Source organism: Empidonax traillii, unplaced genomic scaffold, assembly GCF_003031625.1.
Source record: "Empidonax traillii isolate 1590-97213 ecotype Southwest subspecies unplaced genomic scaffold, ASM303162v1 scaffold69:size3087049, whole genome shotgun sequence".
NCBI lineage: Eukaryota > Metazoa > Chordata > Aves > Passeriformes > Tyrannidae > Empidonax > Empidonax traillii.
Window position 1 is genome coordinate 591,053 of NW_020955262.1, and position 15,737 is coordinate 606,789.

The following is a 15,737-nucleotide window of genomic DNA, read 5'->3' on the forward strand; positions in this document are numbered from 1 at the left end:
CAAAAGGTTTAATTTTGAAACTCAATTACAATCAATCATTATTTATGCATTCTCAAGCAATTCAGGTGCATTCTGAATCTCAAAATATTTTTATTTCCAATACAACACTTTATCGTATTATTCTTATTTATCGCATATTGAATGCCATGCTTGGCATCTGTTGGGCAGCTGATGTCGCCGCTTAAAACAGTGTCAATATTGGCCCAAAGCACTCCAGTTAGCATTCAATTAAGATGAGGTCTGACAGGTTCTGCTATCTTCAACATGGAAGTTATCTCGGTCCCCTGGTGTGATGATGAGATCATGAACTCCTACTGCTGAGCATTCCAGGGCAAGCCATTAGCCTTTGCTCTTCATTTCTTAATTTCTGATGAGAAATGTTAAAACCATCATAACTTAAAACAAAGCCATTCTGGGTTTATTTCTTTTTTTTTTTTTTTTTTTTTTTTAACATCGAGAGCTTTGAGAACTCTTTCCCCAAAAGAGGTGATCTTTTTCATTTACTTCATCTTTTGTTAGATAATTCTGGAAAAAAAGCCAACTTTTCAAAGGCAGAAAAAAAGTTACTGTTCATTATTTTTCATTTTCTTTTAATACAAGTGTCATAAAGTAATGGGCTTTGTTTATCTGAAGTACATTTGAAGTGTATTCTTCTTGCCATTTTTTTTTTTAATAAAAAATGAAATATCACACCTGAATTTCTGCTGGATGTTTGCTGCTTAGAATCATACAACTCTTCTGCTATGCTTATATTTTCTGATGATGTTAAAATCAATCTCTATCATGTTGAATACTTTTATGTTCACTATTTTTTAACTACTTCTTCATTCTATTATCTGTCCCTCCCTCTCTAGGACATAGACTGAGAATACTGCCTTTTTAAGAATTCTTTATGTCATATATTGTTTTATTAACTGACAATACTGCATATGATTAATGGAAAAAAATTTACTAGTCTTTGCTTTCATCAGCAAGATTTGCCCATGTACATGCAAGGAAGAATGTGTAAACTAAAACAGGTAGGAAAAACCCAATGTTGCACATATTCTGACAGCAACATTGCAGAAATTGCACAAATTGCCATATTTGTATCTATGTCCTACCTATGCATGAAATCCTGAAACATGAAATATGCAATATTATCCCCAAATGCTGAACTACCTAAAGAAATTAGGAGCAACAAAAGGTTCAAGAGCAAGTTGTGAGCACCCAAAGCAAACATAATTTGGATTTACATGATGTAAAAAGCATTTATCCCACAACACTGCTCACTGCAATGCCTCAGCAGGGTTAGACTCCAGTGATCAGAACTGTTTGTGATCACTGATGTTGCACAATGGCTCCCACTGCAGCTGCTGGCTGGGTGAGAATAACAACACACTGACCGCTCGCCTTTCTGTGTTCCAGGGCTCTGTCTGGCAAAACAATTCCAATGGCCTCATTGCCACTGCTGGAAATCTCTCCCCCAAACAGACTATGCACATTCCCCTGTCAGAGCATTTCACCCAAGGTCTCCAAATTAATTGCAGTTCTCTACATGAACGAGACCATATACAATAGAACCATTACAATTCACCATTCTGCTGATAATACTTTTTTCTGGATTATTTTTTGATCATAATGACACTGAAGCAATTTTTTCAGTCATCCCCACCTACCACGCATGAAGTGGATTCCTTCTGGATTAAACTAAAGCAGAGCTCCAGCTAGTCACAGGTGTTCAGCATTCAACACCAGACTAAAATGAGAACCACAGCAGAGCCAGAAATGCCCACTGTGCACACTGTAGCCCAATAGCTGGGCTGCTTTGCCCTGCAGATCCACTCCTATTATGCAGTATTTGCTAATGTAAAGTGTACATATTAAAAAACACTCTTGGCAGATACATCACTTTGACAGATTAATTTCGTATCATGATTAAATCAGAAAAAACAACAATTTCTACTTTTCTTGGGAACTTTTACTGGATTAAGTTATTTATTATCATTTAATACACACACAAAAAATATTATCACCTTTATCTATTACATGTCATATTTCCTGTCTGTATTAGAGTAGTCAGATTTTCCATATGGTCTTTCAGAGTCCCATGAACTCCTTCCAAGACCCCTGAAGATTCCCATTTTCCCTTTCACCAATCATTTTTTTCAATAATTGCTAGACGTTTGTTCAAGACATATTGCTACACCGAGGAGAATCTGTCCTGTGCTGAAAACAAACAGTTGCACAGAACGAGTGTTCAGTGTGATGAACAGCGTTTGGAGTGAAGAGAAGTGTTGGATGAGTACAGACACTATTAAAGCTGTTCTTTACTCAAAGTGAATATTAATGACAGTTGTTTCATGTTTCGAGTTAAAAATCGTACAGGACACAGTTGCAAGGAAAATAGTTCACTTGAACATATTTTTCATCTTTCCAGCAATCGATAACTATCCAAATACATTATTTTGTTCTTCATCAGGATGTTTGCAATCCTCAAAATGTCACCCCCAAAACCCCTCAGTTCCTGATTTTGAAAATATGACAAGCTTATTTATAGCAAAATTATTTCAAATCTATATAGAAAACACTCTCATTTAAGTACTGTCCCTACAAATTTTCTCCAAGAATACTACTTGAGCTCTTGAAAGAATGTAAAGTCCAGAGCTATGATTTAGATTACCTTATCAGACCTAGCACCACAGACTCCAAAACAAAGAGAAGTGTTTTCTTTGCCAAAACAGTTCTCAAGTTTTGAGACTCTTGAAATAGTCCTAATACAGTCAGATGTGATTGGATTTTTTGAGCTTCCCAATCCACAGTGCAAAAGGGAAATGTGGAATGAGCTGAACAATCATGAGAAAACTCCTTAGTTTCTACTAATCCAGAGCTAATTCAAATTTTCTTTCAGAATAAAAATTTTGTGAAATCCTAAATTAAGAGTTAAGATAATGTGAACAACACAAAATAAACATTACACCTTTTTTATTTATTTTTAAATATGCTTTGTCTTTTGACAAGTTGATATCAATCCAGGATAAGCTAGTATTTGCCAGCAGACTTCTGCCTGCTAAGATACTCTGAAATAATGTCTATAAAAAAAACAAAAATCAAGTCACAATGGTTTCATAAATATCTTTCTTACAAGCTATCAGTGGAGCCAAAAAAAGATAAATCTGCAAAAGAAAATAATGTGGAAAGAAAGACTTCAAAGGTCACTTTGACAAATGTCTGCCAGTCAAATGATGCACAGTGCAGTACTTCCAATGCAGTACAAATGTAGATAGCTCAGATATGCCAACTGCTAAACTGAAATAAAATGGAAATCAGTTAAAAGGAGAGCTCATTTCAACAGAGACACAAACCAGGATGCTAAAGAACTTGCACACTGAGTTCAACAGTTACCAAAACAAAGGACTGACTGAAGCTTATTCCTGGTCAGAATAGGGCTAAGGACATCAACGAGGCTGACATCATTCTGATCACATGTTTCGAGCGTAGATTAAGACACTTCTTGACTTAACAGCTCTTACCACAGGTTGCCATGAGTCAACATGGACCTTTAGACTAGGGAACAAACTAGATAACCCCTCCTGAAGCAAGGCCATGTAATGCCACACTATTTGATTTGCTAAAATTATTTATTCTGCTGAAACAAGCAGAGAAAGTGTTGAAATCCAGAAATTTAAAACAGGTGCAGCCATTTCAATATGGTATGCAAACTGGCTTTCCACATCATATGAAAAGTGCCAAACACAAACACCTGAACTAAGCCCTTGAATACAACTTCATTTCTGAACGGGTTACTTTCCATCTCAGTAACAAAGCCCATCCATCAGTGGCACAGACACATTGTGTGCAAAACGCTCTTGGCAAAAAAGGTTGCCTGGAAGAGAATCGCTGGGGTAGAAGAAGACTGTGCCACACTGTATTTTAATGTTCCCTCCAGTAAAAGGCTCATCTGGAGACCTCTTCTATCAAGGAAAACCACACAGTTCCTTATCCAACAACAGAATGCATCGCCCTCCTTACACCCAAACAAACATCCACCGGCTTTACAAACTTGACTCCTCCAGTGTGGACGATTTTCTCCTATCAAATCTCCATATTTACCTGAATCCCTCAGACAAACAAATATGTTATCCATGGAATCCAATTTAGTCAATGTCATCTCAGGGCATTTTATCAAATGGAACTACTACCAGCAGTTTGCAAGTATCATAAGAAAATAATCTGGAGTGATAGATGAAATGAATCTCTAAGGTTTTTTCAGACAAATTATTTTATCTCCAATAGGCTCAATATGTGCTACCCTCATAAACCAGAAATTATGAAAGTCCACAACATATTGATTGGCTGAGTACCAGCAAAACATCAGAAAAAAAGTTCTGATGGGATGAAATGGGTTTTCATTTCTTCTAACTTTTAAGAGTAATCAAGATAAATGTATAATATGAGAGATTCATGCTTGACTCATATCTGGTGTTTACTAGGAAATAAGATTCCAGCCTCAAACACAGCAAAGTCTCTGGACTGGTACAGTGAAAAATGGTGAGTTTGAAAGGCACAGCCTCTTCAGTTCTTCACCACATTAAACCAGGTGAGCTGTGCATAACCAGTTTCATGAATACAATCTGATTTTATACTAAATAAGCTATAAAACTGATATAAATAAGAGAATAGCTGACTCTGGATGAGTATTACTTCTTCAGTACAACTCACTGTCAGGAGATGGTGCATCTTCTAAACTGGCAATGTATCTTTTGGAGAGTAAGATTTAAAACAGGCTGTTTAAGACTGGGACAAAACACTTCATATTTTCGTTGCAAAGAATGAGACCACGCTCTTACAAATTAAGGGGGGAAAGTAATAACAAAGCCATCTTACTGGTTTGTATCTTAGTGCATCTCTGTAGGATCCAAACAGTGCTGCCTGTGCCCGAAGAAAGGCCTTGGCTACTCCATCGCCCGTAGCTGTGGACTGCTTTTTCAGTTTATTTTTCAAGGCCGAGACCTGCACGACAGAGTGGAACAGTTAAATTAACACCTCAGAAATTGGTACAGCGAGGTATGAACCCAATCAGCAGGCAAACCATGGTGTCTACAGGTCAGCCAAAAATTCATCCTCCTCCTTGATAGCTTATCTTTTTAACTGCAAAGAGCACCTGCTGGTCTGTTAATTGAAATGAAAGCAGGGGATGATGGTAGAGTGCTAATGCAAATTGGTTTATGCTCTCTTTTTTTTTTTTTTTTTCCCAAGGCCTCTTGACATAAATAAGCTTAATTATTTTACAGTAAAATGCATGTGAGCCACTTTTCTGCAGATCTTTTTTTCATCATAACATGTACTTACTTGTTTGAATGAAGACAGTTGGATATGTTTTATTTATGCTATGAAGGTTTACTTTTAAGGACCCTTAATGTTCACTTACTACTCAGTTTCAGGGAATAGCTCTTATTTTAAGTCAAATTACTATCTTACATCATTTCTTATGCACCATGGGAGTACCTGCTACCCCTGTCAATCAGTTGAAAAAAATTTTGTGTAAATTCAATGCTACAATGCCTTTAGAATTGTCCTCAGATATGAAACATGTGAAAAGGAAAAAAATATGAATGATAATTAGAAGGTGCATTTACTTGAAAAGGAAAAAAACCCAAACATTCTTACTATAGTGGTTCACTTTTTTTTTTAAGGAGGTCTGTCTTTTTTTAATTTGCAAATGACAACCACTGATTATACAGAATTAGAGAAAAAGAGGGACATTTTAATTTATATCATCCTTACTTGGATGTACTTTGGAGGAAAATCCTATAGTTCGGGAATTGTTGCAGTATTCCTGAAAGATATGTGGAATTACACCCACATACAGTCTATATTCTCCTAATTTCCATCACGAGGGACACCTGGAGATATAAGTCCACTCCACTTATGTAGAATACATTTCTAAATAAGTTTGTATTTCAATATACCCAACAGAGCATTATATGTCCCTAAACAAAGTAACATTCAGAGTTACTCTTTAAACAGAACATTATAAATACAAACTTATCACCTAACCAACTTTCATTCTTTTGGAAATATACGAAAGAATGAGTATCTTTTTGTTTCTTTACGCAAGCAGTCCTGACTGCTCTTGTAGATGATGATTGTAATTGAAGTGTCAACCTAATTAACAACTAAACTTTGAATAATGCTAATGAGAACTGAACATGGCATCAGAGAAAAGACCAGCTCTACAGGTGATAAACCTTCACAGTAGTGACATTTTCCAGTGTAAAGTCACAGTTACTGTGATCTGATCAAAGAGAGAGACCCCCATTGGGTCCAATTATAACTATAGTTTTGAAAAAAAAAATTATTGAGTTATGATGTTCATAATCTATGCAGAAAGGCCTTTACAGTATAGGTCTTTTCCCCATAGCTGTGATCTTTTCAATTTATATCCAAGCTCCACAGATCTAGATAAAAGTTTAGAGCCTGATTCGTTTAGCCCATGGAAAGCATACACCAAGGCTCATTTATGTTTTTCCCTTACACCTCAAAAGAAAAAAAAAAGTACAAGTCTGAGTACAAAAACCAGTTAAGAAGTTCAAGGTTGAAGAAATAAATGCATGCCTTGGTTTTGTGGTTTGTTTTTTTTGGTTGGTTTTTTTTTTTTTTTTTTGGCCCTGTACTGTATGATTATTCTACAGTTATTAAAAATAAGGTTTATTTTGCTCTGGGGAAAATAAATGCATATATCCCGTGTAAAGGAAAATCTGCCCATCGATGTTAGCTCAGTTTGACTAAAATAAAAGCAGTAACATGAGGTCAAAAAAAGAATTGTCAACGTTAAAATTTTGTCTCTTATGAGAAGCAAAGCATCTTCAAAATGTAAAGGAGGGGAAAGGTATAAAATTCTCTACACTCTTTTAAATCTACATTCTTCTAAATCATGCCTTGTGAGTTTAGGGAAATTATGGCAGATGATAAGAGAGGGTAAGAGCAGAAAGCAGGTAAAGATGATGAAGAGTAGAGGCATTACATGACAAAGTGGGGAATGTGAAGGAAAATGGCACTGTCTAATTTTCTCAGTTCTGGCAAGCCCTATGCACCGTAACTTCAGTTCGATCAACAGGATGCTTTAGGCAAAAACATGTTAAAAAGAACAATAGAAAGCAACAAATCTCCCGCTTCTCTACCGTACTGGTATGCTATTATTTAGCAATATTAAGAACATCCCAATGGGCTGGCAGTTTGGAGGTGGGTTCCCCAGGCAGATGCACATTTTTGTGCTGCTGTTCTGGAGGGAGTTCAAGACTCAGAAAGGCTATGCTGGAGTTCAAAGAAAGCTCCTCCAATTCCTGCTTCTCTCAGGAGGGCAATGCTTAAAGGCAGGAAGAGCTCCATCAGATCATTCTGCAAAAAAACCAGGAGCACAGTGCTCTTAAGAAAAAGCCTGCAGAGATAATGTGAGCCACAACCCTGATTTCCCAGTTGTTCCAGCTGGAACCCTGGCTGCAGCACGCCTGAAGTGCCCTTGGGACCTGACTTGGTTTCCTTCAGGCTGAGGTCAGCAACATGCAGGCAGAGAGACAGCGCTTCCTCAGCACTCATCCCACCCATCAGCCGAGCTGTGCGTTTGGGCAGGTTAAAGTCAAATTCTCCCAGTTCCATTTAATCAAAGATAGAACGATAAAGCAGTTACTACAGTAAATATAGTAGATATAGACAAGAGACTGGGTGCTCTCAACTACTTGGAAGGACTTGGTGCAAAGCAGGATTGTGATTGCTTAGATCCATGCACCTCAAACCAAGGAAGTGTGAGACCCCTTTTGGTGGCACCATTAATAGCAATTAAAATTAAAAGAAAAAAAAAAGACACACATCTGGCATCAAGCCAAAAAAACCAGCAAGCAGCGTCTGTATCAAAAATCTTTTCCTCATATATATTTTAATCCATTTACCTATTTATGATTAAGAATGTCAAATGTTTTTCCTCCCATTCTTTGCATGTCTTAAGCAGAAATAGCCTTTTACAAAGTTTAAAAATAAAGAACTGCAAACAAACAAACCACGGGGGTTAGAATGCTGTTAAAATTTATTTCTGGAAGACACTAGAGATCCACTTCAGAAATGGTATTATTAATTTACAATAGAAGCAAACTGGTTTTATCTTCTCCTAGCAACGGCTTCTCATCAGAAGGTGACTTCACTGGGTTGCTGAACACTGCCAGTGAAGAGCAATCCGAGCTTCAGGAAGGTTTAAATCAACAGAACAGCTTTTCAGAGATATAGAATGTAATGAGATTGATATGTAATTAAGTGTATCTAAAATGTAGAAACATCTTGTGTTGGTCATTAAAACAAAAAGCGTAATTTATTTAAATGGTCACCATATGTCCTTCTTAGGAGTCCTAAAACAGAACTATCTCATCAGAAAGAAACCATGTTAATGGTTAATACCTCTTCGATATCCACATGAGTAGAAGAATTACACAAAATTAAAAAGTTAAGATCACAAAGCTATTAATCAAAATCTTTGTTCTGCAAAAACTTAAGCACATGTATAAATTTAAACACATATAGAAGTATTAAAAATGTTTGTTGTCTGAGAAATACAGAACTATGCGCACTGGAGGTTCCCAAAGACCACCAGGTCTCTGAAAAAAATACATCCAGGTACTTCTCTGGTGTCAGCAACACTTGTTATGTTTTAAACTATTTTTTGATGTTCCCCATCAGATGCTGCCACTGTAAAAGCCAGCCCATGCTCAACTGCAAGAAACTGAGAGAAGTGGCAGAGAAGAAGAAGAAAACAGAAATTTTAAAACAAACTTGAATCTGATATTATCTAAATCAGTACTGCTAATGAAAGGACTTCTACTTACTTGATACTATCTACATACATGGGATTTAGGCATCTCAGAGAGCCCTCCAGCATTTAATCACAAATATTCATTTAGATGAAAACAACCACTTAAATGCAAATGTTTTCAATACTAGTTTTACTTTCCAATCTCACATTCCAGCTTTTAAGGCTATACCAAGGCTGAACAGAATTGCAACTAGAAGAATTTGTTCACAATAAACAGTTGCCTCATAACAGTGCAAACACTGTTGACTGCTCTGAGATTCTAAAACATATTAGTAATATTTTTGGCTGTTTTCTGATGGAAAAAACCATCATAAATTATGCTATTTATATTTTTTAAAAAATCTTTTTAGTTGCACTATTATACAGTGACCTTAATTTCTTTATAATACCATTAATCATCATATTTTCAGAAATAATCTGTACTCCCAGTAATTGCTTTATAAAGTTATCAGTTTGCTACACAAAAAACAGCCTACTCCTCAAATGCTACTTTTAGAACAGTAATGTTCATATGCCCAATTTATGGTGTTAAAATCCTCTGACTTCAGGAATCTCAAACCTAAAACTCTAAACCCCAGTTTAGATTCTGTATTGCATCACAGTGTGTAGGCACCACGCACTACAAAGACTGTGCATCTTTCAACAGCTCTGTAGCTTTTGCAGGGGACAACATTTAACAACCACAGAAGAAGCTAAAAACCTATAAAGGCTATTGTTTTCTAAAAATGATACTTACAAAAGTTTTGCTCAGTCTATGATTCTAAGACTTGGCTGCTAAAACTAATGCTGTCAATCCTCGAAGCTGTTTTGGAAAGTGTTCAAATTTGAGCAAAGGAGTAGTCTTTTTGTCAGAGTTAACTGCAAGCAGGTATTGCAGGATCAGGCCCAAAGTTTATAAATTTCAGTCTATGGCCACAAATGTTCTTTTTCTAACAAATTACTGAAGTGGTTGGTGATCTCAGCATTATTGTATTAGGAAATTTACTCCCACAGAAGTAGCTACTTATTTTCTTTTTTTTTTAAATTAAAAAATAATAGACAAATTCACGGTGAAATGATGAAATTTAAAAACAAGCGTTCTTGTCAGAAGAGAGGGAAAAGAGGGCTTTTCCCCCCTCTAAGAAAACAAAGGATTCCTGAAAGTCTTGCCCTGATTTATTCTTCCAATTTTAAATACCTTAGGAGTAGCGGAACTGCTACTGGCATGGTAGTATTTCTAACAGTCAATAAATCTAAAATATTATGTGTGAATATTGGAATGAAGCCATTAAGAAGATTACAGCATGCAACGCAGCAGAGGGTCCTCATGAAAAAAGGACTGGTAATTCAGGACAACTGTGACCACTGACCTTTGCACAGTCAAGACCACTGGTCAGTCTGACAGAATAATAGAGTTCACATGCATAGAAAGTCATCTAGCCTGTAACTATAATTTAAATGCTTAAGTGAATGATTTAAAAATGCCTTTAAATCTCAGTTTATTTATTATATAGTTTATTAGACAATGCCATATAATAATGTTTCTTTCAATCTTAAATTTATCATGAAAAAAATTCACAGAGCATTTTAGTGGACATATTACTTATAGGTGGCTAAACTATTAAATAGCTATGCTGTGAGGACATCATCAGGCTTATTGATCAGAAAATAATTACCCTGTTTCCTTTGAACACAACAAACAGTTCTAGAAAACTCTGAAAATACTGCATTTCTTTTGTCAGGCTGTTGAGCAACCTGGAATCGATTTTTGAAAGGGATAGTAAGACTACAGCTTCTATTATATTTTCAGTTCTTCAGAGGTATTCATTATATTTTTTTCATCAAAAGTTGCACTGCTTTTGTGTGTACGCTTATGAGATTTGTCTATATAAGTTAAAGTGCTTCACAAAATATCTTTGACGTTCGCTTTAATGTTTTAAGTCTACCTTACCAATTTGACTCTACACTCCTGTGTCTTACACTTTCTACCCAGGATGTTAGCAGCTGCACTGCCCCTCATGAATGCAAAAGAAAGACAAGCATTTTGTCACCCTAAGAGCCAAACACAGACTTGTGCCTTTTGCCTGTGCTTTTCGTTTCCAGGTTTTCCAACTATAATTGTATATGGATTCCATTAAACTGTTTTAATTAAAGCACTTCACAGATTGAAGTCGAGTAAGAGACGGGATTATTCAAATTAAAAGTTTCAATATAAAATCCTCAAATTCTTCAAGTGTATTTTGCATAGGGCATAGTATTTTAAGTCTACTCTATAGTCTGTAGACTTGGATAACCTACATTAATGTTTATAATAATAACATGCATATATTCTGGGGGAAAATATACTTCTAAAAGTCTGAACATCTGTATCCCTATTTTCTTCATACATATTTAGAGATCATTTTGATATGCACCTGTAAAATACATGAGCAGTGCCTCTCATTGCACAAATATACATTTTGACTTTTTGAAGGACCTCCAGCTACAACTTGAGTATTTCATGGAATATGATGCCAAATTCTCAATTCTATATCTAGCTATTATTTGGGAAGAGGTATGGGCCTTTATGGCATTATAACCTCAAATTTATTCACTGAATGCAAGGTCAGTTAAAGTTACTGACACACCAGAAAATGACTCTTTTTTTTTTTTTTTTCACTTGAAATACTCTTGAACGATAGAGTACAGTCAAAATTATTGTATACAGGTGTGTGCACTTATATACTCTTCCATACACTAATGTGAATCACAAAACATCACAATTATTTTTATAGTGTCTTTCTGAGTCCAAAGAAAGACTGATGCAATGATCTATACAAAGCCTAGATTTTAACATCATTAAAATCAAAGGGAACTGTCATGAATATAATCACCAAGAGTTTGATTTCTACTGTACCAAATACATACGAACTACCAACAATAACAAAAGACATGGTATGTCACTATAGCACCTTACTCTGATTAGAACATGGGGGTTTTTTTATGATTTACAATTTAAGAAAATTTAACTCTTTGATATAAAATTCTTTATCTTGGCAACTATTTGTGATAGCTTGAGCATCCATAACTAAATAATGAAAACGGTGGTTTCACAATTATATTCTTTTAGAGCTCTGGTGGGAAAAGCAAGATAAGTGAATTTTGTGGCTATTTAAAGTGATATACAGAGTATGTTCCCCTATAGGCAATTAAAAAAAAAAAAAAAAAAAGTAGGGGGGGGCACCTTCTGCAAGATCAAAGTCCAGAAAGAACTGGCACTTAATTTATCATCCTTTACAGACAAAAGACAGCTTTCGTCATTTCAAAAGGATCAGATGTCTTTTATGACAAACTGGGTTTGCAGTTTAATTTACAAATAGAATTCTAAGTAAGCAGTCTTTGCTCTGCCAAAGCAAATGACAAACAGTATAGGTTTTCATTCACGCAGCCCTCAGCAGGATAGAAGAGATTAAAATAAAACTGAAATAATTTAGAGAAAACAAATAAATGTTTCAGAAAGTTGAAGAAGATCAAAGCCTGAATTTTCTGACCCCAACTGTACAAGCATTTCTTATTATATTGACCAGTGCCATCAGATCATTAATTAAAAGGAAAGCGCTGGCAGGTGGCAGAGAAGCAGAAGCCGATAATTGGCCCCCTTCTTCTTTTTGCCTTCAAAAACTCTCTCGTTCTTTTGCAAGACATGCCACTAGGCAGACAGAAATGCCTACTTTGTAATATAATGATTAAGATGAGATGAAGAGGCTCTTGCGTTTAAAGCAGCCATGCCTAATGAATGCAGCTGGCTTTGTAATTATGATCCTACTTCTACAATAAGGAATATGATGTTCCATTCAACATCTCTGCAACTGTCAAAAAGGTAAAAATCTCAAATGTAGGGGTCTCCACTTGGTGCTTTTCACCCCCTTATTCCCTTTATAGCAGCTAGCACAACGAGGCAAAAATAACTACTAGTAATTCAAGCACCTATATAAGAAAAAGAATTAAATGTCTGAGACTCACCACTTCACCAGGTAGGTTGTTCAGGTCATTAAAAGGGGTTTCTAGAGTGTTTGTGTCAACATTTAGCAAAACCACATCCTCCAATGATCTATTTTTTACTCTCTGTTAAGAAGAAAAAAATAGTGGAAAAGCAATTTACTGTGGCATCCTCCTGAAATACATTTTTATTACAATGTGCTAGATTACAAATGATGATTTTACAAAGGGCAATAATGGTAAAAACAACAGTTGAAACTTTGGAAGAAGGATTTTTGAATTTGATACAGCATTAAGAGTAGCTTTTAAAAACATTTCATATTCTTCAAACACTAAGGTTGTATTAATAATCCCTGAAATCCAAATACATTGAAGAAATGAATTCTTGAAAACCAAGATTTTTTAAATATATTGGAACTATACATATCTTATGACAACATTTCATTCTCTCATCTTTGTAAAAATCAGATAGGATGTTAATTGTATAATCAGATGAAAACAAGGGAAAAAAGGAAGTAATTATTTGCAGATTTATGTAAGTCCCAGGCATGTGATGTCTATTAGTATTATAGAAAAATGGATGAAATACTCCTTCATCAGCGTACTTGGCTACCACCTAAGAACTAAACAATTTGTTCTTTTCACAAAATAGGGATAGAACTCCTTTCTATATGGTCCTACAATAATACATAATAATGCAGTCCAGGAAATAATTCCAGAAGGAATTGAGTGACTTCGAGCTAGTCTTTCTGTTCCATTATTTTCTGATTGAATAAGAAAAAAACATCCTAGTCAAGATATTACAATCGATGCATGCAGGGCATATGAATCTGATGTGAGTATGGAAGGCTATGACTAGAGTTAAGAAGTGTAGATGAGAGAAGGCCCTCTTTTTGGAAACACAAAAGTGCTGGTGGCTCAGACCTGGGGGGAACGCACCTCATCAGATTAGCAGATGTAAACTGATCCTTAGAAACTGCTTTAGCAGAAGTGTAAATCAAATAATGTTCAAAAATCAATTATCTACTCTGCACAACAATCAGATGACACATGGAGGCTTAATGGTGTCATCAAATGGTTACGGAAAAGGAAAAACTATTTATCATCCACTCTTACTTACCAATCAGGTGATCTTTACATTCAAATCTGAAAAGGCTACCTCTTGCTTTTTTTGGTAAAAAATACTCATTTCTAAATTAATAGTTATGAATGTTTTGGGATGGAGGTTTGACTCAAATGTTCAGAGGGTCAGGAACATAAATTATCTGGGAAATCACATTAATGCTGAAATCGGACTGATGGTGACCCCAAAATAAAGTGTTCTCATTACTGGGAAAATCTGTTGCTGAACCACTAAAAAGGCAGGAAAATAGCTACCACTGAGCTTTAATAGACAGAGAGACAAACCATAATGTAGAGTTTACACATCTTCATAAAACACTTCAAAAGTAAGATTTCAAAGACAGACATTTTTTACTTAGCAAAGCATCTGAAGCTTAAATTTTTCAATTCTGTATGCAAAAAGAGAGGAACTTTTTCTGAAGCTTTTTCATTGAAATTATCATTTATGATACACTGAAGCATGTAGTGGACTTACCTCTATTAAGCTTAAGTGGACACCAATTAGATAAGGCATCGGCGCACTGAAGAAAAAGAGTGGAAAAGATCAACTTACAAGTACCAACATTTGTGGAGCAAGAAAAATATTTTAAATCTTAGCACTTCAGTCCCTAATAAACATTTACTGTTTAACCCAGTATTAGATGAACACATTTGCTACTGAAATTTTTACTGGACAAGGAAAATTTATTTTACTCTGCACAAAATAAAGGATGCTGCTCCAAACTATGACGGATGAGCAAGGAGACGCTACAGCTTGCCATCTGCCTTGCCAGACCTAGCTTCAGTAACTGGCCATACTGGACGGCAGAGGTAACCCAGCAGATGATCCCCAAGTAGCCTGTCTCCAGAACTACACTGGTTTTAAAACACTACTCTGGAGAACATGCTACCAGTTAGCATTACCACACTGCAACACAAATATCATTAACACCAGTTTTGGTTCTCAGTGTGGTTCTGCAACTCCTCCTGGCAGGTGTTTGGAAGCTGTATTAATATCCTATTTAACTCAAGATAATGAACTTCTCCTTTCCAATTTGTGTAAGACAAGGAACTGTATGATCCAAACAAAACAAATATCCACAAAAAGTCTCTGAATTAAGACCTCCTGCAGTATGCAAGCAAGAAACTAAATTAGTCAGGTTAATTTATCATGGTTTCCTATAATCTTCTGTTTCTTCCTCTAGTGCATATGTTCTGTCAACATCTGACCAAGAATATATCCAGTGCTGAAGGAAAAAAACATCCAACAATCATCATCACACTTTTGTGGCACTTTGAGATTACTAACACTACTCACTCCAGACAAGTGAGCAATAAACAGGCTGGTTTAAGAACTCAGCGGGAAATGAATCATTAACAGACTACAGAGAAAAAAAACTAAACAAAAAGAATCTCTGAAAAAGAAATGGAAGGTAAGATGACTTACACAAAGTTACACAAATAGTTCACAAACAGTAATTTCTCTCATTGCACTAATTTGATCCCAGATCTGAGCCACTAGCACCGACTCACTGGCAACTGACTTCCTGAGGATGCGGGAGAGGTTTCATTGCATCGGTTCACGTGGTCTCAGCCATTTGGTCCCACTTCTGGGAGCAAAAGAAGCAATTCTCACCTGCCTACGACTGCAGCCCATTTTAGAAAAATCTGTACACCCTACGGATTAGCCAATTGCTCTCATTAACAATGGCCCATGGGAGAGGATCAATGCAATGAAAAAAAAAAAAAAAAACACAAAAAAAACCCCCAAAAAACAAACCAAAAACCCAGAACAAAACCACCAAACCAACCAAACTAATCAAACCCAAAAAACAAAAAC

General features: G+C 35.9%; 1 protein-coding gene across 3 annotated transcripts in view; it reads right to left on the reverse strand.

Annotated features, from left to right (window-relative positions):
• DENND1B (DENN domain containing 1B) overlaps window positions 1–15,737 on the reverse strand; it is a 161,348-nt gene that overhangs the window by 38,847 nt on the left and 106,764 nt on the right. For all 3 annotated transcript variants that reach the window (XM_027880389.1, XM_027880387.1, XM_027880388.1), the window contains 3 exons: window positions 14,394–14,439; window positions 12,821–12,922; window positions 4,867–4,992 (listed from right to left, as the gene is read on the reverse strand). In XM_027880389.1, coding sequence (XP_027736190.1) covers window positions 4,867–4,992; window positions 12,821–12,922; window positions 14,394–14,439 — 274 coding nt within the window. The remainder of the gene's footprint in view (window positions 1–4,866; window positions 4,993–12,820; window positions 12,923–14,393; window positions 14,440–15,737) is intronic.